Source organism: Falco cherrug, chromosome 13 (genome assembly GCF_023634085.1).
Source record: "Falco cherrug isolate bFalChe1 chromosome 13, bFalChe1.pri, whole genome shotgun sequence".
NCBI lineage: Eukaryota > Metazoa > Chordata > Aves > Falconiformes > Falconidae > Falco > Falco cherrug.
This window is the reverse complement of record NC_073709.1, coordinates 26442761-26469904: the sequence shown is the minus strand read 5'-3', so window position 1 is coordinate 26469904 and position 27144 is coordinate 26442761. Positions and strand designations below refer to the sequence as shown.

General features: G+C 35.8%; 1 protein-coding gene across 1 annotated transcript in view; it reads left to right on the top strand.

Moving 5' to 3' along the window:
* The window catches only part of GPATCH2 (G-patch domain containing 2), a 126299-nt gene that overhangs the window by 75226 nt on the left and 23929 nt on the right, over positions 1-27144 (top strand). The window contains exons 6-8 of the mRNA XM_055725629.1: positions 11375-11439; positions 13744-13783; positions 17101-17171. Coding sequence (XP_055581604.1) covers positions 11375-11439; positions 13744-13783; positions 17101-17171 — 176 coding nt within the window. The remainder of the gene's footprint in view (positions 1-11374; positions 11440-13743; positions 13784-17100; positions 17172-27144) is intronic.

Here is a 27144-nt window from a genome sequence, read left to right as displayed (position 1 = left end):
TGAGGCAGCTAAAGTGTTACATAGAGACCAAAACTTACTATTGCGGATCTGGCCAAAAAAATAAAATTGATGCAGCCAGAGACATTAGGGGAAAGTGAACGGTCTTTCCCCCATGAACAAAATAGCATAAAACTACCAAGGAAATGCACGTTGTGTGCCAGGACAACACACAGCAATGGTATTTCATCTTGCTGGAGGAGTGGATAGCGGAGAGAAGCTGCGTTCTGCTCCTAGACCACAGGCTTTGCCTTCCTTTATGAATAGTGTTTGGGGATGGCTATCATTTTAATGCATTACAAATGTAAATTACTATAAGGAACTATGGGCTCGCCCTTAAGAGTGCACTGTGATGTTTTCCATTATGTAGGGCTTGATATCGTACAAAGAGAACCTTGGAACACTCTTACTGATAAGGAGGGATTTTGAGAGTAAGATAATACAGTTTAGTCTTCCAATCAAAGTTAATGGTGGCTTTGCAGAATCCATTCATGAGCTTTTGGTAGGATACATCTTTAGTATCTACATTATGTTAGTTTTGAAATGTCATGTGTTTGATATGTTTGATATTCCAATGTGGGACTGCTATCAAGCCTAACAAGCTTGACAGTTTCTTTTAAAATGTATGAGTGGAATTCCCACTTTTTTTTTTCTTCCCTATTAGAACCTACTTGTTTCCATTTCTTCTGTAATAGAAGTCATGAATTATTTACATTTGATATTTGAAGGCAAGATGATGGAAAAGCTTGAGAATGTCCTGCTAGGAAAAAATATATTTATTGTGACGTATCTTAAAACTTACTTTTTTTCTAAATCATTTTGCTTAGGGAGAAAAAAAAAAGTTATCTTAAGCCTGAATTTAGCTTGACCTTAAAAGTACCCAATGAAAAGTTGATTTCTGAGCTTCCAGCTTGCTTATGTTTATCTCTGCTGGCATTTACAATTTGGAACAATGGTTATAGTTACACGCTAGAAGTTCAGATTGCAGAGAAAAAAGTGGGAAATAAAGGATTTCTAAAATCTACCAATTGTGCAAGCTTGCCCGGTGTACATGTGTGTACAGGCAAGCGCAAAGTAATGAGAAGTGTCATGTGTGTACATAATACTGTCAACAGTGAAACTGGCCAGCTTTGTACCTGAAACTCCCCTAAAGCCTTTTTCCTGCTGTTTCACCACCTTCTGGTGAGAATTTCACTTGAAATGCAGGAAAATTGTTTTGTGGCCACTAATTATTTATATGTTGCCTAACCTGAAGGGGAAAAGGTAATTTTATTTTAGCAGTTCAAGTATGTAAATTTTGTAAGGTCTGTTACTGATCAAACTGTACAAATTTTAAAAGGTATTTTATCCCAGATATTACGAAAGTGTAATGTTTTAAACCAAAATTTTCTGATACCTGAGTTATTTTCTTCATGTGGGAGACTGTTAGTATGCTGCTATCTGCATCCCCTTGTGCCTAGTCTTCCTCTTGTCACATTCTCCTGAAAATAGTTTAGATGCTGTCTGGCTTGCGTTTCCCAGGCTGTAATATAGCTCGTTGGGTGCCCCTGTGAAAAACAAAAGGTAACGAGGTTTTCATGCAAATGAAACTTGACTGGTTGAAGACTTCAAGACTGCGCAGAGCTGCGGGTGCTATGATAGGAAAGCATCCCAGCCGAGAGGGAGACTTAGCCGAGCAGGTCGCTTCTGCCTACCTCTGTCTGGGGCTGCTAATCCAAACTGCTCTCCCGGTCGCTGGAAGCGTAGTGGTGTGGAAAAGATGGGATGGAAAGAATGGGACCTCGCTGTACCATCGGCTGTGAGCCTTCCATCAGTAAGATAACACTGTGGCCTGCAGTGCAATGCGGAAAATGGGGCATTCTCTTTAATTGCAGCGGCTGGCCATTTGTTTTTCATTTAGCTATAATTTATTAAACTAAAATCCCTTTCCCTTTTGAAAAGAAAAAGGCATTACTTGCAGTTTGCATTCTAATCATAGCATTTTTCATCTGGTTATGGATAATAGTAACAATCTAACATTAACGTGTTTAAATATGTTCATGGCTACGTAGATTAATGGAACTGATGTCAGCATGTTTAAAATTAGTTTTAATGTAAGAGTAAAATGAAAATACTTTTTAACAAGTTATTTGGCTCGAAGCTCCATTTATATGGTGTATGTTTCAAGCTAATAATCAGGGCTTACCGTGGGTCAGCATGTCATATCCCAGTGGTGTCTAGTGAGACGGAGGGTTATCTTCTATGTCAGCTAGATAACCCTGTGAACAGTTTTGAGCGGTGGAGATAATGGGACTGAATTCTGAAATGAGGTAGAACTCCGGAATGGGGCAGAATTCAGAACAGGAGCTGGAAATCTCACACAGTACAGCGCGGTGTGAGCACCGTACGGCTGCTTCTGAAGGCAGTCACCTTTTGGCATCAGTAGTCACTTATGTTTTACAATAATCCTTCTTGATAGGGTACAATTAAAATGTGGGAGAATGGCAAATCAGGTACATATTCCTATAGCAAAGAAAGGTGAAGTAAAATAATTACTTCCTTGCTACTGGTGCTATTTTGTTTATCTAATCATTTTTTATTTGAACAGAGATACTGCATGATAAATCTAATAAGTATTTTTTCCGTGTTTTGGACAGCTTTTACTCTCCTCTTCAAATTATGCTGTCCACAATTATTGTGTGTTAACAAATTAATTATGGTTTATTCTTTTAATAAAAATGTAATTTTTTATGTACTTTGAGGAAATTGTAGATCGGCTTTGTGGCAATAGACACACTTCCATACTTCAGGTTTTTCATTTTTTATTATTCTGTATTTTACTGGTTTTAATTTTATAAATAAGAAATTTATTTATAAATATATTTATAAATATATTTATAAATAAAAAAAAAGGACACATTTGTTGCACATTTATGAGAAGAATAATTAGATTGTCTCTGGTTTCATACCTTCTCAGATGACGCAATAGGCTTCCTAATTGCACGTCTAAATCAAACCAGTGATACCATAATTGAGGTAATTCAGTCTTCATACAAAATGTAGAAACAAATTATAAACTGCTTGAGTTTCAGGTTTGTTTCCACCTTCAGAGCTACCACAGTATATACTGTTGAATTCCTTTATCAGCTTTTGGAAAATGGACTTTTGCATGTATATATTTACAGTCTAGATATCGACAGGTCTTGGGATCACCGGTATTAGACGTGGTTTTTCTCACTGTCTATTGTATCATTCATCTCATGTTTGCCGTCAGTTTTAGCCATAGCATAAGTGAATTATTTAGCACTGACGAACATGCTCTTTCTGTTAGCATTTCTTCACGCAGCTGATAACCACGGTTGTTACTCATAGCAAAAGCTTAGTGACTTCTGTAGCCTTTGGTCAGCCAGTAGAGGCCACTCATAGCTTGCTACTGAAGCTGGGCAGTCATTTGAAAATGGGGGGTTTGTGTGCAGGGTTGTTTTTTTTAATCCGCTCTGAGAAACCTTGTGCTGCCACGAACTGTCATAGTATGACTTGTACCCGCACAGAGTTCTGTTATGAGTAATTCTGCTTATGTATGTAAATGCATTTAATATTGACTTTTTTCTGTTTCCTGTAATAAGTCCCATGGCAGCAGGAATAAAAATCACCTTCAGTAGTATACCTCAAGCAGTCTTAAAGAAAATGTTTTTTGATGACATCCTTTGTTGTTGGTACAATCTGTACTGTCTTTATATTACCTTACTTTAATGAAGTAAGGGAAAAGTATTACAGATTACTTTGCTGAGGGAAGGGCAGGAGGGTCTTGTTTGTCTGTTTTTCACGTTTTTCTCAAACGAGGAACTGAGCTGCAGAAAACAACTGACCAAAAGTCAAAACAGCAAGCCTGCAGCAGAGTGAGGAGTTGAACCTGCATCTCCCAGGGCAAGGCTGGTATCCTAATCGCTGCCTCGCTCCTTCCTACTTTCTGTATTGCCATGTGGGTAACTTCACTTAGTGACGATAATTTTACAAGTAAAAATATTATTTCTGCATTTTAGATCATACTTAACTCATAAGGATACAGTCCCAGCACTACTGAAATCAAAATCCTGTTGACTTAGTGAAGCTTTCACCCTAGAATAAAAGAGACAGCTAAACCATCATGATAGAGACTTTTTTTATACGCAGTATATTCCTGCAGCATTTAATTAGTAGCTCTATGTACTAAGGAAAAATTGGTTGCATTTAAATAAAATTTCTTGAATATTGTTATTTACAGACTAGTAAGGTAGCAAAATTTTCGCCATTGTTTTGTGGGGTTTTTTTGCCATAACTAATACAGTTCAGATAACTGTCCGGAAGATTTTCCCTTTCCTAATATAAAAAGTGAAAAGGCGGTGCTGTGTGGTGTGTTAATGCCATCCTGAGGATCTTACATTTGCCTTTTACCACCAGGTTTAACTAAAAACAAAATAAAATCTGGTTTATATTTCTTCTTGAGACTTACAAATCAGCCAGTTTGTTGCAGTGCTGTGAGCTGCTGTTTTGGCAATGGTGCCACATAACTAATATTTAATATGAAATACTACTATCTCAAAAGCAGCTTTCTTACTGACCTCCTTACAGATGGGACACTTACACGTTTCATTTTACCTGATACTTTCTCCAGACACCATATAATTTATTTTTTTTTTTTAACATGATACACGAGTACTTATTTTCTCTGCTTTAATAGCTCTTCCGGCATCACCATATCACATACCTAAAGGCAGCATGTATGCACTGATGTATATCATCACAGTGCATCATCACACTTATTGTGTTACCTATTCTATAGTATATAAAAGCTTGTCCCTTTGACAAAGATTTAGGACAAAGCATAGTCTGTAGTATTTTCTGCTAGTGTTACCCTTTAAAACAAACAAAAAACTTTATGCCCAGGCCAGTCACTTTACAAAAGTCTTTTTTGTTTAAAATTTATAATTATTTAATTTCAAATTCATGTTACTATAAAAGCAGAGAAAAATTGTGTAACAGCGAAGATTTACAGAGAAATTCATTGTTCTGCTTTTGTAAGTCAGAAAATTTTCCATCTTTTCCTGAAGGAGCTGTGTTTAATAGCACTTTCCACCTTTTAATCTCTGATACGATAGTGGGTTTTTTTCTATCTGTTAATCATTCAATTGAAAACCATATATGAAGAGAGAAACATATTCTGATCAGTTGTGTGAAAGGAAATTTAGAGAAAACTCTTAACAGTGTGTGAAACCACTGGAGAGATTGAGGAACTGGAACATATATTTTAACTCCACGAAACTTAGTGATTCACATTTTACCTAGGGTGCGTAGGTCTTTTTTTCTTTGTTGTTACTAAGAGAAAACAGTAACACATGTACAGGGAGATGTGTGTTTGCTTTAGGATTAAAGTCCTTGTCTTTTGACCTATTTTTCTCGAGGTTTTGCTCCTTCCTTATCACTTGCGTATATTTTGCAAGCAGAATGGCAATGATCCATTGATTTTTGCAACACTGTGTTAGTAAGGGGCCAATTTTCAAGAATTAAAATTAGAGTAGCAAGAAACTGGAACAGAACTATTGTGCCAGTGAACCATGTCTTCATGAAGACTTCGCTGAGTTTGACTGAGCATCGTGTAAAGTTAACCTGTACATTAAAGAGATGCTTCTCTGGAATGGTCAGTTTGGGCCCTTCAGCAAGAGTGCGCTTCTAGAGGGAATAAAAATGTGATGGTAGTGTCAAGCTAGGGTTATGGCAATGATTCAGTAATGTATACTGTGAAAGCTGGTTTTATTTTCTTAGATTTTTATTTTGCTCCAAGTAAAAGAATTTGTATCTGTGGTTTTTTTAAAGATGTATTTTAAATCCAGAGCTTTGTTTAGTGTAGGTGCTTCCCAATACTTCTAGTGAAGAAGGGTATAAAATGAGTGATAACAAATTGATGTCTGAAATTATGAAAAATAGCTTGTAATCAGCGCAATAATACATAAAGAATACATTTTTCTCTATCTCTTCCCTTTAATACAGTTTGATTTAATTTCCTATAAATTGGCAATTACAGAACTGTGACTTATGGGAGTGCCATTGTGATGCTGTAATTTCTAGTGCAAAATCCTGTCGTCCAGGATATCATTTTAGTTGCGCTTTGTTTTGGACAACTTGTTTTGTGGAAAATGCTGCCTGAAAAAATCAGGTTTGCTACTGAACTTTCAAATTGTATTTGTCAATATAGTGTTTTTAGGGAAACATACTACAAATATGTGAACCCAGAAAAAAGTATGTTTTCTTCTTCTGGAATTTTAAAGATTTTTTTAGTATAATTACTTTTCACATGTATTAATCTGTTGTTGATCATAGCAGTTAATTTATAGAGTGGAAAAAGGAACATATTCTTTCATTTAGAAAAGTGGTTAGCTCATTTGTGCAACTAGTGTTCAGCAAAATTTTGCTGCGGTTTTACTGCGTTTGCATACTATGAATGTGACATGCTGTGATGGCTAAGTTAAGCATTCAAGTCAAATGCTTCCATAATTATTTATGTGGATTCTTTAAACGCATCAAAATTATATAGATTGGAAAAGACCTGTAATATCATTGAGTCCAAGCATAAACCTAACACTGCCAAGTCTACCAAATCATAGCGAGGAAACAGCATCCTGTAAAACACGAGCTTGGTAATGTCTTTTTCGCTGCATGTGCTATGGATTATTTGGCATAAAATCCAATTTAAAATACAAAAGTGTCATTTTTCGTATTTAAAAATCACTTGAAATTTAAGAAATTTATTTTTTCAGTAATGGAAAACATAGCTGAGGTACAATTATGAATAGGACACAATCTGTATTTTTTCAAAAATGTTATTTCCTAAGCTAAACATAAAGAGGAAGTGTACTTGTTCACTTGATTGTGTGATAGCATGGGGAAAAATAAGGGAAAAGAGGTATAGCTGGGTATGCATTTTAAGTATTAAGAAAGTACTGTGTTTGGAACACATCTGTACATCTGTATCACCCTTAATAACATGCTTTAACTTTTGGTCAGCCCTGAATCACACAGGCTGTTGGACTAAATGTTCATTGCAGATCCCTTCCAAATGAAATAGTCTTTTTATATTATTAGCACTTAACAATAGTTGCTGTGCTCGACGTTGCTGCAGAGTGAAATCCTCTCTTGTCCTTTTTCTGTTTAATCCCACTGTGTTTCCATGTATCACTTCTGAAGTTTGTGGTATGTGGTATCTCAGGCAGCAGTGTACTATGTTGTGTATTTTGATGCAAAACTCCTTGGTCTTGAATACTTTTCTATTTTACTGTGTCTTATCAGTATAGGTCACAATTTCTCAGGCAAAGCAATCTTTGCAAAACAGGATTCCTTTTTCTCTGAGTTGTAATACCTGTGTTTCAGGGACCCTCTAAACAGTATGCAGCCACCACCACCTTGTCTTATTCAAGCAATAGTAAAAGGACTTGCAGCCGGAAGAAATTAAAGAGTTCCAAAGATAACCCTAAAGTTTATTCATATTAAAACAGTTAAATCAATTGTAGATTACGGTATCTCTTGGGCAATGTGTTGCTGGGGAGACTTTGCACAGGAGGAAGCTGACAAGCAAGGAGGGTCAAAGGTTTCCCTGGTTTCCCTTTACACTCCTACTTATTTTCTGCTTTATGCAACTAAGCCACAGGACAGATTGCAACTCAGTTGGGCTGTGTGAAGACCTGTGGTAGTTCTTTTGTACTTTTTGAAGGTTGATATTGTTCCTCATCCTCTAAGACATCATTCCTAGTCATTTGCTACATCTAGTAAACTTTTAAAAAGCAGATATTCTTAAATAGAGGAAATAGAAATACTTCCAATTTTTATATTATAGTTACCTATGTTCCAGTATGGTTATGTTCAGTTATGGGGTAGTACAAGTTCTAGAAACACAGACTATTAAATATACTGCTAAAAAGCTTGAAAGAGGTTATTGGGCGTTTCCTAGGCCTTTTCATGTCTCATAGAAATGAACTTTTGAAGGCAGAATTCTGTTTGTGTCTATATGAGCTATAGTGTGCCATGACATCATTTCCAAAGGTTTATCCTTCAAAAGATTTGGGAAAAAAACCCAAACTATTGTATTTATATTATTAGAAAAACATCTGCTGCATGTTTTTCCTGCGAAGTATGTGGCAAAAGTGGTCTACAGCACTTGTTGTTATCAAAGCATGCTTTTTCAGATTGCACTTTAACTTGCCCATGGCTCAGGTGCTTGCTACAAAAAAAGAGAAGGTGCACCCTCCCTCTCTTTTTCAGAGGGAGCGGTAACATAAAGACATCAGACATAGGCAAGGAGAATTTGACGAGAAGGAAGACAAGCCCATTTCAATTCCAGTGTCTTTTCTCAGATGGCTTAGTCCTGGGCACCTTCACCCCTGTGGCTAAGAGCCATTAAGGACCGTAGCCGTCAGTGCTAACTCTACAGTGTCAGCTCCGAAATTAAGTACGCACAGCTAATTTAGCATACAAATTAGTTAAAAACTAACACTCTTGGTATATATAAGGGAGATGTTTAATAGTGTGTAAGAATTGACCGTTACCAAGAGGAGCGATGTTAATGAATGAACTTAAAGCTTAAAACAGGCCTGGCCTGATCTGTTAGATTTCTGAACACTCATCACAGCAGTTCAGATTCCCTGATACACGTGTGTGCGCTGACATGCGTGCCAGCATACATTCAACTGTGAAGGAAAAGAGGGAAAAAAAACCCAACCAAGTCTTACTTGTGCAAACCTTCAGTGCTGTTTCCAAACGGAAAGGTAGTACTTACTTTACCCCCGAATTCTTCTTGTGCACTGGTATTTCATCACCTAAAGCAATTCTAGATAATTACGCTTTTTGGAGGTTTTTTTGCATGAATAAAGAATCTGAACAGTTGAGAGGGTATTTATTTTTATTTTAGTGTCTTGCAATCTGCTGCCGCTTTCTGGAGCAGTTGGCGCTGTCTTCTGTAGCGAGTCAGCAGATCTTTGGAGTATATTTTTCTAACTGTGAGCTGGCAGATAAAGATGGGCAATAGGGTCTCTGGCTTTTTACACCCTAGGTAAGTTTTGCAAATAGGAATTCATTTGCATTAACATATTGTGAATCTTACAATAATCAGCATTCAGTTTTATTCAGAGAATCTATAAGCATGCATTATGAGTTTGGTTTTATAAATATTTTGTGACTACTGCAGCTGTCTGGGGGTGTGCAAGAGAAACCTGAGCAGTGTACTTTGTGATCAGTTGTAACTGTATTCCAAGCAAGTTCATAGTCTCTTACAAATTAGTGGAAAAACATGCTTCTGTAGTTTATATATTTTAAAACTGGCAATTTATCAAGTGATTTTTCTTGAAGTTTCCATGCTTATTAAATTTGATATTATGTATTTTGAGTAAGCTGGAAGCTTAAACTTGTTTCCATAAGTATGGCTACAGGTAAACAACCAATTTTGGTCCAGAAAATAGCTTTTGCTTCTGTCAACATGTTGTTTATTTTCTCCCGGAGATAAAAAGTTCAGTTTTCTGATATTTGTACCAAGATAAAGTCTGTAAACAAGATTAATATAGTGTGGAAAAGGTTGTCAGCAGCCCTGGCAAAGGAAATAAGTTGCCTGTACACTGAACATACTGTAAACTGAATAAAAGTGTCAGGTCCACCATGAGATAATGTGATCATGAACCTCTAACAAAGCATGACATAGGCACAGTCGGCTTTTCTTATAGCCAGAGTGTAGAAAATGGATTACTATATTCCAGGGATACCCACTGGAATAGCATGAAAACCTCATTTTGAGATTAATGCGGGATGTAACTCTCAAGAGCCGAGCTACATGTTTACTTACAGTGTTAAAGTAACAGTTTACGTATTAATCTTGAAATTTGGAAATGACATATTAAAATACTTGTTTGTATTTCTAGCTGCGTCTTTGTGAATTGACATTTCTTGCCCTTATTATTAGGTGAACTATGACATTGAAAAAGTAACGTTTGGTCGCTGGTTTATTGTTTAGCATGTGGCTCTGTCAGGCTTCAATACGGCCGGTAAAACAGGGAATTCCGAACGTGGATAAAGCACTAGGTGCTGTTCCCCCACGTAGCTGCCATGGTTTCCTCTACTAGGGACTTGGATGTCTGCATACGTTTTTCTGCGGTAAAGTATAGCCAGTTCTTCTCAGCTGCCATCAGCCAGAAGAGTGACAACGCTTTAGGGTTTCTCAGTTCAGCCCTTAGTGACATCATTCTTCAGGCCAAAGAAACAGATTTTGGTCAAGTACTTCAACCATCGTAGAGCTTTCAAATTATTCAGTGTGTGTGCTTTCAAGAGTTTTCCAGACTTGGAGCTCCAACTGCCCTGGCTTTTCTCCATTGTGACACCAGATGAATAGGGATAGTACTCTTTAATGAGTGCGTTGTTTTAGTAACGAGTAGGCCCCTTTTATCTGTGAATCTTTTGCTTATGTATTTTTGGCAAGCCTGAACCATATAAATGTGTTATCATTGAGGTTTTGTGGCCTGCTTTCAAAACTGGCAGAACATCTGATTTCATTCCTGCTTCTGGTCATCTACTGACTATAAAACTATCTGCAAAGAACTGAAAACTTGGCCTTGCAATCTTTGAAACAGGAAAAGTGTGTCTTCTGCTCTGGTTCTTCAAGCATGAGTTTCGTCAGGGTGGTCTCTTGTTCTTCTGCTTTTAGCTGTCTACATGTGCAGAAAATTAAGCAGGTTCTTAAAACAAAAAATAAAATAAAGCTCTTTGAATGCATTCTTGAGCAATGCCAGAATATCATCATGTGCAGAACTGGGCATGTGCTGTCCTGCATTCTTAAGATCATTCTTAAATTGAGCATATTATGTGTGGTTTTGGTACGTATAAAGCACTAGGCAAGCACTGCAGTACAGTGTGGTAAAGCCTATTTTATCTTTGCTTTCTATCCCACATCAACGTGAATTTCAAAAGTTTTGTGTTGGGATACAAAGATGGGGAGCATTTTTGAATACATTCATTGCTGTATTATCCATAAATAAGGATAGTATGTTGAATATGATTTTCAAAACATCTAACTTTCATTTTTTGGAGATAAAGTGCTTCATGGATTTTTCAAAAGTAACTTGAGCCCCTGGCATCTGTAAATGTCTGATGTCTGACATCCAATTAGGATTACACTTAAAGGATTTCGGTAGATCTTGTATAGCACTTTCTGCACTCGGACTTTACTTCAAAATTGCAGATATTGCTGATTGCATTTACTGTGTCTAGTGTACGGTCTGTATTTTGTATTTAGTATTGGTGATAAATTTTCTTAATAAACAATCACTCTGTGTGTATGCTGCCTCATTATTCTAACTCTTTCCCCCCCCCTACTTTTTCGCATTAGATAACTCCAGGACCAGGCGGTAGCAGGAAAACGGTTCACTTGTCCCAGGATTCTCTTCACCATGAGTGAGTGTCAGTGATGGGAGTTATAACTTTTTATTATTGTTTGCCTTACAGTACTACCTCTGCCCCAAGGCCACATTTTTGCAACTGTACAAATGTGATAAGAGAGCCTCAGCTCAGTTACGTAATGATCTTCAATAATAATATTTATAATCCTTTGTAATTAATTTTATGTTTCTTAAGGAACCATGAAGTTCAGTGCTTTGTAAATTTATTTTTATTAAACTGCTAAGTATATGCTTTACTAAAATGCTACACTTCTTAAGGCTAGATATCAAATATTTGGGGATACATTTCTGTGTCTAACTGCTAATAGATGTAGCATGCACAGCTTGAAACAAAATTTGCCGAATATGCTACATAAATCAGATCCTCAGTATAAACTGTTTTATGCTACTAATCCACTTCTCTTGCAGCCCATAACTTGCTAGCATGTGTGTTAACTAAAGAGGTTTTGATTCTATGTTACTTCTACCCTACAGTAATTCAGCTGGTATTTTATGGGGGTTTTTTTATTAAAAAAAAACAAGTAATCAAATAATACTAAAGCAAATGGACAAAATCCTAAAAATCAGTGTGATATGAATATCACTTTCCCGTTACAAGATCTTATTCTTTATGAAGGGGTTTTAATGCTTAAGTACGAGAAGTATTCAAATTAGTTTGATTTTTTTTTTTCAATAGAAATATGTTTTATTAATAATTTAGTCTGTAATCCACTAATTTGCCACAAAGCAGCAGAATTTATGTGGAGGAAAATACCCCAGTTTGCTGCTCCTCCTTGAGTGTTTGCTGTTGACGCTGCTCAGAGACAAGACACTCGTTTTTGTGGAATTTAGATCTAACCCATTATATTTCTTGTCTTTATCAGCTTCTGGATGTTTGTGACCATATTTGCTGGGTCACTTGCAAATGTGATGTTTTTTCTTTTCACATGCTGCCAACATCAAAGTTGTGTGTGCATGAGATCTCCCCCCTTTTCCTCAGACTTTTGAACTGTTCCGTGCAGTTGATAAACATTTCATGTCCAAAATATATAAATGTCTACCTTATCCCAAGGTATACTTTTAACTTTATTGCTGTCATTCTTTTCCTTACTCAACTTAAAATTAGAAAAAGGAGTTAGGAGTATACAGGTTTTGGTGACAGCTGGTCTTGTATGCAAGAATTACAGGGTTGACTGCTCAGCAGCAAACTCACAAAAAGTGACAAAAAGCCACAAAATTTTCAGATTTGTGACTTTTAAAAAACAACAACAAAAGTCATTTAAACCTGACAATTCTATTGAATTTGCTTCTTCTCAGTTTATTAATTGAAGTAAAAATTTGAGTGTCATATGGCTGCTGTAGGGAAAAAAATATTTGAACTACATATGAAAAAGCGTGACTAGATTAAGCTTATAATCTTTGGTTACACTTCCAGAGGAATTCACAAACATAATAGCAGGTAATGTGATGGCCGTTTTGTGCAATATTATAATGGATGGAATTATTTTATGCTTTGCCTAAAACCTACTGCTTGTTTATGTGAGTAATATGTAAGTACTACATGTAATATCAGCTCCCCCTTGTTTTAATTGTTTTTCCTTCTTTGTATTTTGCAAGTATCAAGATTTGCCCCAGGTTTGTATAATGCTTACTACAGCTACATTCAGATGGTAATTCAGTTCTGTGTGCTCACAGTGTGTGTGTGAACCAGTATTAATATGCTTTTACTGCTACTGAGGGAAAAGTCACGTCGTGAGTTCTTGTCCCTGCATGTCAATGTCTTGGTCAAAATTCTCACCTCTATGAAATAAGGCTGCCAATACTCAAAGTTGTACAAGTGTATGGAGATAAGAAGTCATTGCATTTATGGACTTTGGATTTCACTTTAGATTCAAACTCAGACCTCAGCCTGTGCAGTAATGCACTAACAACTACCAGGTAGCCCACAGTACTTAAAAATCTTTTCAGCTATAATCATTAATATGTAACACTTCAGTACTAAATATGGATTTACTTTTATTTATAGCACATACATTACAGTATATTAAAATACTATCACTTATATATTATTTTAGCTTGTTTGACAAAATATAATTGCCTATAAAGCCAATAGCTGCTCAGAAGCGAAATTTGTGGTGCATTCTTTCAAAACTGTTACATACTTAGAGAGTTCAATAAAAATATCCCATTAAAATAAAGCATCGCCAAAGGCTGTATTTTCCTGGCAGACAATAAAATACCCAAAAGCACGCACAGACTGGTCATATGACAGCATGTGCTTTGTTAGTTATATTGTTAAACTTTTCTTTTTCTCCCACAGCCACTGGTTTAGCCCTGGGGCTAGGAAGGAACATAGCCAGGTAAGAACTGCTTTGATTAAGAACAGTTTACTTGAGATGTATAAAGGAATTTAACTACCTCTGCTCCAGAGGTAGTGGGCTAATGTTTTAAGAAAATATAAACAAAGCAGGTATGATTTCATATTTTCTTGTAAGGAAATACATTAACAGCAGTGCATTTCAAAAGGTCCCTTAATTAAAAATCTTTAATTACTCATTTAATTTCAGTTAAATTATCTTTGAGTTTTAACAGGTTAAATGGAAAGTCTGATTATTATTATTATTAATAATGATTTTGTTAATCCTAGTATCTCCAAATGTTGTGTGTCTCAAAACGCTGGAAAGCAAAGCGTTTAACTTACAAAATCAAGAAATACAGAGCAGTGACGAGAGCAGGTAGGCTTCTGCAGGAAGGACTTCAATTCCATTTTTCTGCATTTCACCACAGCAGTAAAAAAGGAACTGTTAAATCTCCATCATGGTGCAGATATTGGTGAAAATATTCCACTAGTTTGTCTGTTGAGCCCCTACCCTAGGAGGTCCAAGCCTAGAGATGTGGTTGAGGGAACGTTTAATATTTGATTAGCGACATGACACTTATTCCTTTAGCTTGTCTTCTGACATGGAGGAATACCTTTCCTTATGGATGGTAGTAAGGTCTAAACAGAGCATACTGTCCAAGAACTATAAAAAAATGTGAAAATAAATTTGGTTTCATTTCATCAATATATAGTTAACTTGGACTATTCAGTAAAAGTAGTTGAATATACCATCAATGCATTGGAATTTAAGACTAAAGTTCCATAGTACGTTTTTTAAGTTGCTAAAAATGGATACAATGTAGTTGATTTAATTAGATCTATGCCAGTTCACTAGTACATTTACAAACTTGAACAGATTTCAATCTTCAAAAGGAAACAAGATCTGTAGAATCTTTGGAAGGTTCATCTGAGGATGATCCATCATGAACACTTGTAGCTCCAGTAAGTCATAGTTGAAATATCAGTTGATATCAGAAAGGAAATACTCTTTCGTGTCCTCTCCCCCTTCTTTTGAATTCCAGAGCAAGCTCAGTCTCTCAAAAGTGATGTTATTTACCCAAAACTGCCAGAACATAGTACAGTTTTAGCTGTAAATTGTGAACTTCTAACATGTTACAGTAAACTGACTGACACATAACATCCAAATAGATGGCTTTATATAATTCGCATTTAACTCATCATTTTGAAACACATTTCCTAGTAGAAGAAACACATAACAAAGAGCTTTTCAAATATGACCATGCTTTGTCTTAATTAATCATGATAAAAAGTTCTCCTGGGCTAATCTTTATCCTATTGCTGAAATTTTGATGCTCTAAGTAGTCAAATTTGCTACGTTAGAATGAGTTTGACTGATTATTTTTTTTTATATTGGATTTTTTAATACCTTGATTGTCTCGCATAACATAATAGTTAACTGAAGATATATTGTTTACTTCTTTAAAAGATTATAAGCTTAAAACACTATGGAAATTTCCATGCTGAGAAATACATCAATCTGCATCATAGATACTGGCAATATCCATTCCACATACAGTGTGAAAAAGTCTGCTTAGCTGGAATATAAGGACAAGTTAATTCATTTTTCACAGATAATAGTAGATTTGAATTAATTTTAAATTTTCTGTGTTTATTTCATATTTCTTAAGACCTGTGTTTTCAGAGCTTATCTGAAGTTCACTGTATTTATAACTTAGAGATTACTAATGTATTTTGAAGTAAAGCTAATGTTACCATATAATATAGGTGTTACTGGCCCATAATGAGTTCTTTGGGTTTTTTTAGACAAGTAAAGGAGTTTAGAGTGATGGTGCAATGTAACTGTGATGATTTTGACAGCCTATAAAATTCTCACTAAATTTGTTAAGATCTGTAGTGCGTAACTATTGGTTGCATGAGTTTACTACTTTGTCTTTTAAATGATTTCTGGAGTTGAAGGTTTTTTTGTTAGAACACATGTAACTAACTTGCCAGATTTAAGGTCTGGCAGGTGATCTGTGTTTGTACATGCTATAACTACAGTTTACTTACCAGCAAGTGAATACTGATAACAGTGAGACTGTTCTCCTTAGCTTGACCATGAAATAGATACACATTGTATGAATGTCATGCGGGTAAAAACTGTGGCTACATTTAAATATGACTTGTAAGTGCTCTGATTCACTGACGTTAAGAAAATGATAAAGTATTTTGCGAAAATGCATCAGAATAAGGTGACCTACCGTTATGTATCCTTCAGGTTGCCTTTTGAAACCAGACTCTGCTGTTTTACTGCATCTGAGAACTAGATGGTTGAAATGACAGGGAGCGTTCCTTATACAAGAAGCAAGCTACAGACAGTTGGGGACAAATTAATGAAGTGTTATTCTAGATAGTGTCATTTTGTGGAGTCTGTGCTCAGGTACAACATTAAGGTGTGGTTGGCCAAGTCATAATGTTCATAATTTCCTAATTTCCAGTGGATGTTTACGTGTGTTTGTTGTGACTGTTGGAGCCATTTATCTGTGGTCTGTTTCTAAACAGTCTTTTGTTCTATGCTTTCTTCAATATATGATTAATTTCAGGAAACAGTTCTATTGTTTAATACTGTCTAGTTTTCTTTAGTGCAACTTTTTGACAGTCGTTTGTTACTGTTATTGCTACTTTACTCATCCTGACAAATACCAAAATGCTGGAAACAGATTTCTGAGTATTGGAGATAGCCTGAATGAAAAGTTATTTCTCTAAAGATAAATGGAGTAAATCAGAGCTTGTTCCAGAAGCTGAGTCACTGTTTCAGTTAAATGAGTCCTTCATTATTCCTGTTATAGGAAGGTTTAATACCATGGGTTTGTTCATTCTGCAATTTTCAAATTACAAAAGCTCCTGGGGCTTAGAATACTGTAACTGTGTCATAACTGCTTAGATACAAGTGCCAACCTGAGTAGTTTTTCATAACTTAAGTGTTCTCCAGCACTTTTCATTAAACAATTTTGAAAATTGATATTGTGAAAATTATAAAATTATACAGGTAAGTTAATTATGAAATTGTGAATTGCATGTCTTTCTAATCTGCTTTGAGCATGCTTTCATTTTTACATTTTCAATTATTTAGGAATTTTAAATTGGTGGATATATCTTGAAATATTGACTTTTATTGTAAAATTCTATTAATGTCCATGTCTTTTAGAGTCTTGGATGAAAACTATTGAAAGATTACTCAAGACAGAAAGAAATGGCATTGTCAGGATAAGATTTCTAAAAAGCAAATAAAGGTATTGCTTGTGAGACTGTTCTGAACACTTTTTTTTACAATAGCTTCAGCTGTTGCGAGACAACCGATCGGAGAGAGGACACAAGAAGAACAGCTCTGTAAAAACAGCTAGTAGGTAAGTTAATGCTGCAGCTGTCATTAATACTGTTTATGAGTGTGTTGATTTCTTAACTCTCAATTTTTTATGTAAAAAATGACACCACCATTCTTTTGCGGTATTTTCAGAGGTCTTCTGGTTTTTTGTGATTTACTTGCAAGAATTTCTTTTACATGGCATAACCTTTGCCTAAAATAAGAGTGTTAGACTGTATTGGTGACTATATCCAACTATACTCACTAAACTTAATCTCTTTAGTAAACATCAGAATTAAATGGATGCCAAAGTGCTTCTGGCATGTGAATTAATTTCTGAAAATATATAAAACGACCGTTATGCCTACATGTTTTTGAAATCAAGAAGAAAACTCAAATACTGTATCACTTAAGTTGTTCTTATATTGTATTTTGACAATAAAAATTTCATTGTGAGGACTTACTAAAAACAAATCTAGTTCTATCCTCCAGCTTTTTTCCTCCCCTTCAAAAGACAAAAAAATCAACACTGAACGGATGGGCACTGGTCTAGGAGTCTGTTCCTAGAGGGTTTTTAATGTACATGATACCTGTTGAATATACTCTGCTAAATAATTATTTTAATTCTAGGGTCTGTTTTTTTCTAAATGAGAAACTACAAAAATGTTGCCCTGACTATGTACAACACCTTACACAATTTTTGAGTTGTTCTGTAAATTAGGCAATGTGCTATCAAATTACTTTTTTCAAATAGCGGTAATCAATTTATATGGTCATGTAATACTGTGGGTTTGAGTGAGACAGTTGTCTTTCAGGCAGTCTTTTAGTATATATGTGATCAGTCTTTTAGTATGTATGTTATCATCCTGAAATAAGTTTTCAATATTGTTGAATATTTGCTTTGACGGAATACCTGGATAGAAAGGGAAAGGAGCACTTCTTTCAAAAACATGCATATTAAAGATGATTCTATTTGATTGTATGCAACTTCTGGTTATATGCTGTCAACCATCAGTTATCCAGGTGCATTGCATTCAGAAATTGTGGTTATCTTTGTCTATTAATCCTTTTATATTAAGCAAAAAAACTTTGAAAATTTCTGCATATGTCTTCTGGAGAGCACATTTGTTAAATCATATTTTTGCTCAGAATTTTAGAATAAGTTCACGTTGGATATGAATTTTCACCATAAATGCACTCTTACTATCAGGCTGCTTAGATGAAACTGAGAGTATAAAGTAGATATAAAGTGAGCATTAAGAAACAGATTATATTTAAAGTCATTTTAGGATCTTTTTTATACTGTAGCAATGTAAATTGGTGTCTGAGGAATGCAGAATCATAACTTGTGTGTTTATTATTCTGACTAGTGATGCTCTTGTGAAGTGATGGCTACCTACAGAAGCAGTTAGAACAGATTTTTAAAATAGTGTTAAATACTTGAAGTGATCTTCAACCTCTCTTCATGTCCAATCAGCAGTATGTTGTTAGATTGTTATCCCAATCAACATCTGGCCAGGATTGTGTAGAAGCAATAGGTGGCAAATCCAAGACTGAAAACTGGCATTTTCCGTAAAATACCTGTAATATTAAAGAACGACTTACATAAACCATTATTATGACGTACATAAATCTACAGTATATTATCATGCTGTAATACACTTAAAAAGAGCAGGTTCACCTGCTAACATCTCCTGGTACCATCATCTTTATTTTCAAAGGCTTTTCCCTCTAGATAGGTTATTTCAAAATTATTTGTGCTTTTTCAGAAAACCACCATTTTCTCTGCCTACCACAGAAACTTTTATTGTTAGTTCCTTAAAATTACTTGAGAAATTCTCAAACTTCTATGAAAATGATATTTTTAACAGGCCATCTGCTATCTTAAAATATCAAGGCATATTGAACAAATTTTAATGTCCTTGCTACAGTTTAGCTGCTGAAAATAAGAATTTAATTTGTACAACATGCAAACTTGTTCTCTGTCAGGCCAATAGCATTCCTGGTGACTACTTTCTTCCTATAGTTTCTGTGTTCTATAACCTAATATTTTGCTATTTATCAAAAGCTGTTACAACCAAAATAGACACTGAATTTCAGATATATAGGAACAACACATGACATTTATATATATATATTTTTTTTTTTTTCATCTCCTCATATGTTCATAGTACCTATCCTCGTTTGATTCAGGAGAATTCCTCTGGTATTCTGTTCCTTACAAATAAAATTTGTGGTGCATAGTGACGTATATCAGATTTATCTGTAGTTAATACTGAAGGCTGATTTTGTTATGACATAATTTCCAATTATCACTTCTACCAAAAGGGTTAATCTTAGTTTCACCAGATAGTACAGAGAAGGAAAAGGTTTCTGCTTGACAAGGTACTTACAGAAATTATTAGCATGACAAATTAATAGCAAATATTGCTCACAGAGTTAACGAAATGGTGAACGTCACCTTAGCTGCAAATGTGTATGAAATCTTAAAATGGAAATCTGTCCTTTAGACTTTTGCATGTGCACAAACAGTTTAAAACCCAGTAAACTACAGTGGTACCAACCAAATGTTACAAGGTTAAGTTACAGAGTGAAGTAACACTGTAGTAAATCTGTCATTATTTCAGTGCACAGTATGCATATGCAGTTAAATCTTCTGTTGAATGAAAGTGTTTACTCACACCTGAAAGTCTGAAGCTTTTGAAAATGGGCTCTAAATTGGTGCTTGCACGTGTTAAACTATTGGAGCTGACACATAAAGGTAATTCAGGAGCCCCTTAAAAAAAGGCAGACGAAAAGTAATGGCTGGGACCTTGTATTCTTACTGTTCATTGCTATAATGCAGTGATAGAACAGCAGCTGTGCCTAAGTACTGGACATTGTATAAAATTATTGTGCTTTTCCAGAATACAGTTTAATCTGCTTTTTTTGCAAGACTGAATTTCTCTGTGTCTTTCTTGGTATAGTTATCATGCAACTGTATTTGTTATTGTGGGTCTATCTTTTTTGTTTGCTGTTCTGGAAGACCTTTCTTCAGTTTTTCGTGTGTATACAAGGTGTACGTGCCCACAGCTTCTTCTGTGCTTGCCTTGACTTTTCTTACCCCTTTTGGATGACTGAACACAGTTCTTGTCTCAGCATGTAGACAATATGTAAATACCCATGCTACATTAGATCAGTGACTTGTGGAATAATTTACTCTGTAAATACATCAAAAAGGTGAGGAGCTCTAAGCATGGCAGTGGTCTGCAGCTGTGTCTTCGTAGTGGAATAATACTGATACTCTTTGGGTGAGCTTTGCTTTCCTGGGCTGCTTGTATTGGGTGTCTTCTGTCAAAATCTATAATAATGAGCCAACTCTATATAAACTAACACGAACTTGTACTAGTGGCAAGATAAGTAGGTTGTTGAGAACTGTTGATATGGCTACTCGCGAACCAAATGTTAAGGAGGGAAACAGTCCTGCACCACAAAACTTAGAACCTGATACAGTTCAACATGTGATCTTCTGTATTCGGTGTATTTACATAGATATATGTTTTAAGCTACCTTTACAGATAAGCTTTAATCTACAAAGACATAGTTTCCCCGTTAATTATTTAAACTATATAAACATTATTAAACAATACTGGTTTAGAAGCTACATTTATTTCTCCTGTATAGCCTTGAAAAAGTTCTCTACCTTGTCTCTCTGCATTAGGACAGGAACAGTTCCCTCCCCAGTTCAGCCACACCAAGTTGTTAATTCTTCCAGCTGCTTGTTTCCATCCTGTGCTCTTTTTGCCAGTAAAGAAAGGGGTTTTGTCTGCATTTTTTAACATGCTTTGGGCAAAACCAGCCTGGTTAGCTCAACTCACCTATTTAAATTAAATTGGCTGGTTTTGTACGAACCATATTAAGGAGTGCTCATGTGATTTCTTCCTCCAGCAGAGCTGTGGAGATGATAATCTCCAGCAGATGTGTGATAACAAATAGCTTGGGATAGTAATGTCTTCATCTGGCGCAGTTGTTAGCAGACCAAATGTCTGTCTGTAGCCCGAGGCTGTGGGCAAACAATTGAACATGATTGAGTTATGGCGAGTTAACAAGTTGCTGCTTGGCAGCTGAACTGCCGGAGCTGATCACGCGCTCCTGGTTTCCCTGCTCCCGTCATAAGGTAAAGCAGTTTTCTTAAGTCACCTTTGTAAGATTTTATAAAAATGAGTTCTACCTCAAGAAGTCTCCCCAGGGCTGAGAGATTCTTTTGGTCAGCAATGGAGACAGTGTTGAAGGGTTTTGCTGAGCTGCTATAACATGATTTTGAATGTGTGATTATATCGTTAAATATATGGGGGACCTCCATCACACCATGTCTGCCTGTCTATTAATATTGAATGCATTTATCCTCAGAATACCTTTATGAAGTTAGGAAGTACTTTTATCCTCATTTGACAGAATAACCAGAATACTTAACGCAAGTTAATATTTTGCCTTTGTTCATACAGTCAATGCCATAACTAGTTAATTTATGCCATAATCTAGAAATGACAGATTTTTGCAGATTGGGAAAACAGCAGACTATGGAATACGTTAAAGTTGTGTTAAATTTACAGTTTATAGAATAAGTTAAACTTCACAGAACTGGAAAAGGCTGCCCAGAGAGGCTGCCTTCTTGTCTGGAGACACTCAAAACCCACCTGGACACACTCTGTACAACCTGCCCGAGGGGAACCTGCTTTAGCAGGGGTTGTACTAGATGATCTCCAGAGGTCCCTTCCAACCCCAGCCATTCTGGGTTTCTGTGTGTAATTATTTCCGTTACTATACTTAATGGTCTTGTGTCGTATTTATTTTACAGTGTGTTGCTGTTAAATAGCATTAATTATTTTATCTACTTTTTTTTTTCTTACTGTACTGTAAGTGGAATTCAGCACACACATGAATTGAGAAACTGCAAAGAAAATAGTGCCCAAATTTGTACTGCTTACCAATATTTTTTTTGGTCATATCTTGATAATTCTGTGTTGGCTTTTCACATGCAAATGTGAAGAGCTCTATGCTCTCCCAAATCTTTTAAAGAAAAAAAAATAGCTGTTTGTAATTTTTATGCAGTTCAGTCGTGGCTTGAAAGAAGTCATGCTCATAAAAGTGATTTCAAGGTAGAGTAGAATTACACAAGGTAGGTTTCAACTAGCTAACTAATGTTGTGTTAACAAGTTAGTCAATGTAGCAGCAGCATAGTATGAACTAGTTAGTCATCTCCTGTGGCTGCAAAGCAGACCATAGCTTGAGGGAAGAGGTAGTACCTTGATATTTCTTTAAACATCAGCAGAAGCCACCTATTCAACTTTCTATAATGTGGCCAGAGGCCTGTGTGCCAGTCATCCAGTGGTCACCTGTTGCTGCTCTATTTTGAGCTGGCAAGAAGTCTTTGAAGTCTTCTCCTGCCATGGCGAACAGCACAGGCTGAAATATGGGTCTTTGCACATGTGGAGGAGGCGTTCAGGAAAGCAGGCTCTGGAAGTAGTAGATGGGTTCCATAAAGGAAATATGTCAGATGCTACTAAATGGTGATAAGTGTCAATAAAACCCCTGAGCATCAGTCATAACTTCTCCATGTTTGCTGCAACTGTCTCTTTTCCCTCCTTGCCCTCATTGGTCTCAGTCGTGTTTAAGTATGTGCCTTGTGTTGGTACAAGAGGGTGACTCTCCAGTAATTTCATTTTTTGTAACCAAGTATTCTCTGGGAATCACATTTACAGAAAGATTCTAAGAGGAAAAACACCACCAGACCTGATGAGACCTTTTTCAAAAGCATGTTACTGTTTTAGTTTGATGCGGAACTTTATGTCCTCCTCAGTTTGGAAGGGAAACCCCTATTTTACAGCACTTGTTCATTTTCATTTAATGATACGGATCATGGCACTTTTTTACACAGATGTGACAAATCGCATTACAGCTGCTCTTTATTTGATCTTATAAAGAGACAAGGATGTGCAAGGATTCTGCCTGCTCCCTCTTTCCCACCGTGTCATCTGTTGTTTGGGAAAGAGTCCTAATTTGCAGCAGATACAAAACTATTTGTTGAGTTGCAGGTTTGCCAAAAATAAATGAAACCATTAATTACTACATTTTTTGAGCAGCTGTTAATGGATCGGGATAAGAAAACTGTACATTAGACTACTGGTTAATTACAAGAACTGTAATTGTTTAATGTGGCTTTTGCGGAATGAAATTACAATACCAGAGGAGGTAAATTCAGCCAGTTTTTGAAAATTACGCATGCAAACATGCATGCATTTACACTGCAGTAAAGCTGAGGAATGCATAGCGGTTTTACTAGGTGATTCACTTCTGCCATCTCATGAACACGTATTCTCAGCAAAAATACTTTAAAAGAAAGTAATATTTAAACACAGCCTTTAAATCAAGTGTAAAATTATTCAAGGTAGTGAGTTAACATCTTGTAACCCCAGAGCTAATAATGCAGGAGATTCAGATATAATGCTAAAATCCAAATGTGTTTACATCATTAGAAATTAACAACTAAGCAGTTTTATCTCCTCTTTGGAGTGCCATGAAGCAGTAACTCTACTGTTATGATTGGTGCCTAATAATATTTGCAGTTCCAGATTAAATTATGTGAATGTTTGAGGACACATTGCTTTCCTCCCTTGCTGTCACCCTCAGGGACAACATTATTCCATCAGTTTGGTAGTTGGTTGTTTTTTTTTTTTTTCTCTGGGAAGAATAAAAGATGGTGCCATTTTGGAAAAGGCCATTCCTGATTGAGTTTTTTATACTACAGCCTTATTTTTAAGGTCCCAAAAAGATTTTCATTTGGGAGAGGGGGATGGGGCGACAACAGTTTGATTGTTATTTCAAAATGTAGCTAGTATGTGATGCTTTTAATTTTATGGAAATCTTCAAGCCTCGGTTTGTGGGTAGTTTTAAAGTATCCATTGATTAAATGAATATTAGAAGTTACAAAGTAGCAGAAAATTTGCAGAGACCATGCTCTGTTTTGAAAATACATTTTTCCATATGATCTGAGGAGTTTCATTGCATCTTTAACGCAAAGCTAATTAAGTACAAAGCCACAAGCTGAATTTTGTTGTTACTGCACTAAAATCTAATACACTTTGTAATATTGTACATATGTAAGCTGCTAAATGATACTGAAAATTTGTCATTTAAAATTAAATTCCAGGTACACATGAGTATGTTAATTAACAGAAAGTTAGTTAATTCTGATTTTAAATATATATATATTAAAGTAAATCACACAACCTCCAGACATTATGTACTTCTGGATCCTCCTGATGTACCAAGTGGATTGAATTTTCCCTTGAATAAATTGATAGCAGATTTCTCATTTTCAAGTACCTGAATTTTAGCACACGGTACGCTTGTTTCTTAGGCTTAACTGCATTAGACTTTCATTTTTACTCAAGTTTGTGCTCCAGAGCTCAAGCTTTGCTTGTCTCAGCTTACCAGTTAAAATGCTAACAGCACAAGGGTGAAGTTATTTTGGGCTTCAGAGGCGTGAAGACTCTTCCTGCTGTTTAAGCAAGAGCTATGCGCTGTAACTTCCACTGTAAGTTCCACAAACTGCTTAACCTGCTGTTAAGCAGCATTGCAGGCGAAAGAGGGGGTTTTCCACCTGTTTTTCCACTGCTCAGTTGTCCCAGCATCTTGCCCCACCATGAGAAATTTGGATTTTCTCTGCGTGGTTCACCACACAGGCACATGAATGCTACATACCACAGGCATAATGATGAATACCCATCTGTGAAGGAAGGGTGGGTTTGATTCTTCCAGTTCTTTTTGTGAGTTAAACTGTTTGTGCCATTTTTACACCAGTTTCCTACTAATCTTCAAGGGATCCCTGGTCCTCATGTAAGTAAATCAGCATCCAGTGATGCATGTTCACTAAAACTGAGGCATAGGCATGCTGGCTTCTATCCAGACTGTGGTTTTGTGTAAGGAAAGGAAGTTCAGAAGAAAATTTGAGTAGTTTGTTTCAAATTACTTAAAATTTTTATGTTTATTTTCTTTCTTGATATTTTGAAATTGTGATCATTTATTGTAGCAATACATTTCAGCCTTTCTGGAAACTAAGACTCAGATACAGTCCTAGCCAAAAGGAAGCAAAAGACACTGTTCAGTCCACTGATTTTTTGATTTTGGAATTAGTTTTGCCATTCTCCTCTTACTTTTTATGCATGTTTTTAAAGTGTTGATATTGCTAATTAATAACATAGAGCAGAAAGACATAAGGTTTTGCTATTAAAGAATTTCAAAATTAAAAAGGACCAAATAAAAGTCATTTTTTCTTTAATTATCTCTTACTTCTCTCCTTTGTTATTAGAAAGTCCATTTTTGTATTCACTCCTACACATGCAGACCCCTTGTACTCAACAGAGTTGCATGAAGTTACTGTGGGGAATGAGTGCAGTGTTAGGAAGCACTATTTGCTTAATTTTCAGTCTCAGCTTTAGTAATTACTTTTTTTCCAACTTGCATACCATTGTGTCTTTGTTCATCAGTTTCTTGACTGAATTACAACTGTACTAACTTGGCCAGAAAATATGTTTTGAAGAGTTGTTTCTCAAGCATAGTATTAAAAATTGGGAAGTGAAAGGGGCTAAGGAGGAGAATGATGCTGGGGTCCAGCTGCAGAGCTGCTGTTTTCTTGGAACCTATTGGAAGGCAGTAGGTTAAGGACTGACCACAATGATTGTTATATGACAAAAAGCTTCTGGATCACTGGTCGAGATCTAGGTCTGAATGACTGATTAAAAAACATAACATTGTGCTGGGTGTTTTTCTGCATTAATTGAATTATTGGTCGGGTGGATGGCATTCATTCCAGTTGGCCATGCTTGCGCACTTTACCAGCACAGAGGTAAATAAACTGGCATACAGGTTGAGTATTGAGTGCTTCCAACCCAAGAAAACATTTTCTTTCTTCCATTTTTGAGCTGTTATATTAGATATTTAGATTTTTAGTGTTGCTTCTTGTTCCGTACCTGTTTTAAAAGGAAAGGATTTTTAATATGATGCTACTGTTCTCCATATTTTACCCTAACTCCATATAAGTGTAATCCAGAACTCTAAGAGGTGTTTTTCGAAGTCTTTTCAACAAAATATATTTGTCCTGCAATGAGTTTATTTAATTAATGTCATTTGTAGTAAACAAGTATGTATCCAGAAGTATCTGGAAGAAATAATATAGCTGAGTAAACTTATTGAGTCCTTCCATTAAAATGTCTGTTCAAGCCCATGGTTATTGCTCAAGTCAAGTCATAAAGGTATTTTCCAAATCACTTCAAAGCTGGATCGGGGCCTATATCTCTTGGATATCAACAGTGTTGTTGCAAGATGAAGGAGAAGCTAAAGAATGTTTCACAAATTCTAAAGCAAATAATATTGTCCTGTAACAGGATGGTATTCTGTTACTGCAACCTATTTTCTAACTACATTTCACCATTACGTGATTATGAGAATTGTTTGTATTGGGTGTTGCTTGACACAAAACAATAACGGAACTTGCTGTCAAAAATATTTAAAATATTCGGAATTAATATAAAATTTATATTCTGAATGAGTATATTCATTTTCTGTCTCGAAAATATGGAATCATGTCATTTGTTGAAGAAAACTGTAGGTTTTAGCTACTTCATTTTTAACAGAAGTGGATTTTTTGGGTTTGTGCCCTCAGTGTTCCTTGGTGACTTATTTGTACACCAAGATATTGGTTTGGATTTGCCTTTGTGTAATTCATATACTTTTGATCAATTCCAACTCATGCCCAATTATATTACACTAAATTAACATAATTCAACAGATGTTGATATTTAAATGTTTTCTGGCATTCACATCTTGGACAGCTGTCTTAGAGCTTGGGGAAAAGGCAAACATTTAGAGTTAAATGCTGAACATATGCTTAAATTACTAATTAGAAACAAGAAAAAACAATGCATTATCCTTTCTGAGGGCAGTAGGCCTCTGCTACAAAAAAATATCTGAGAGAC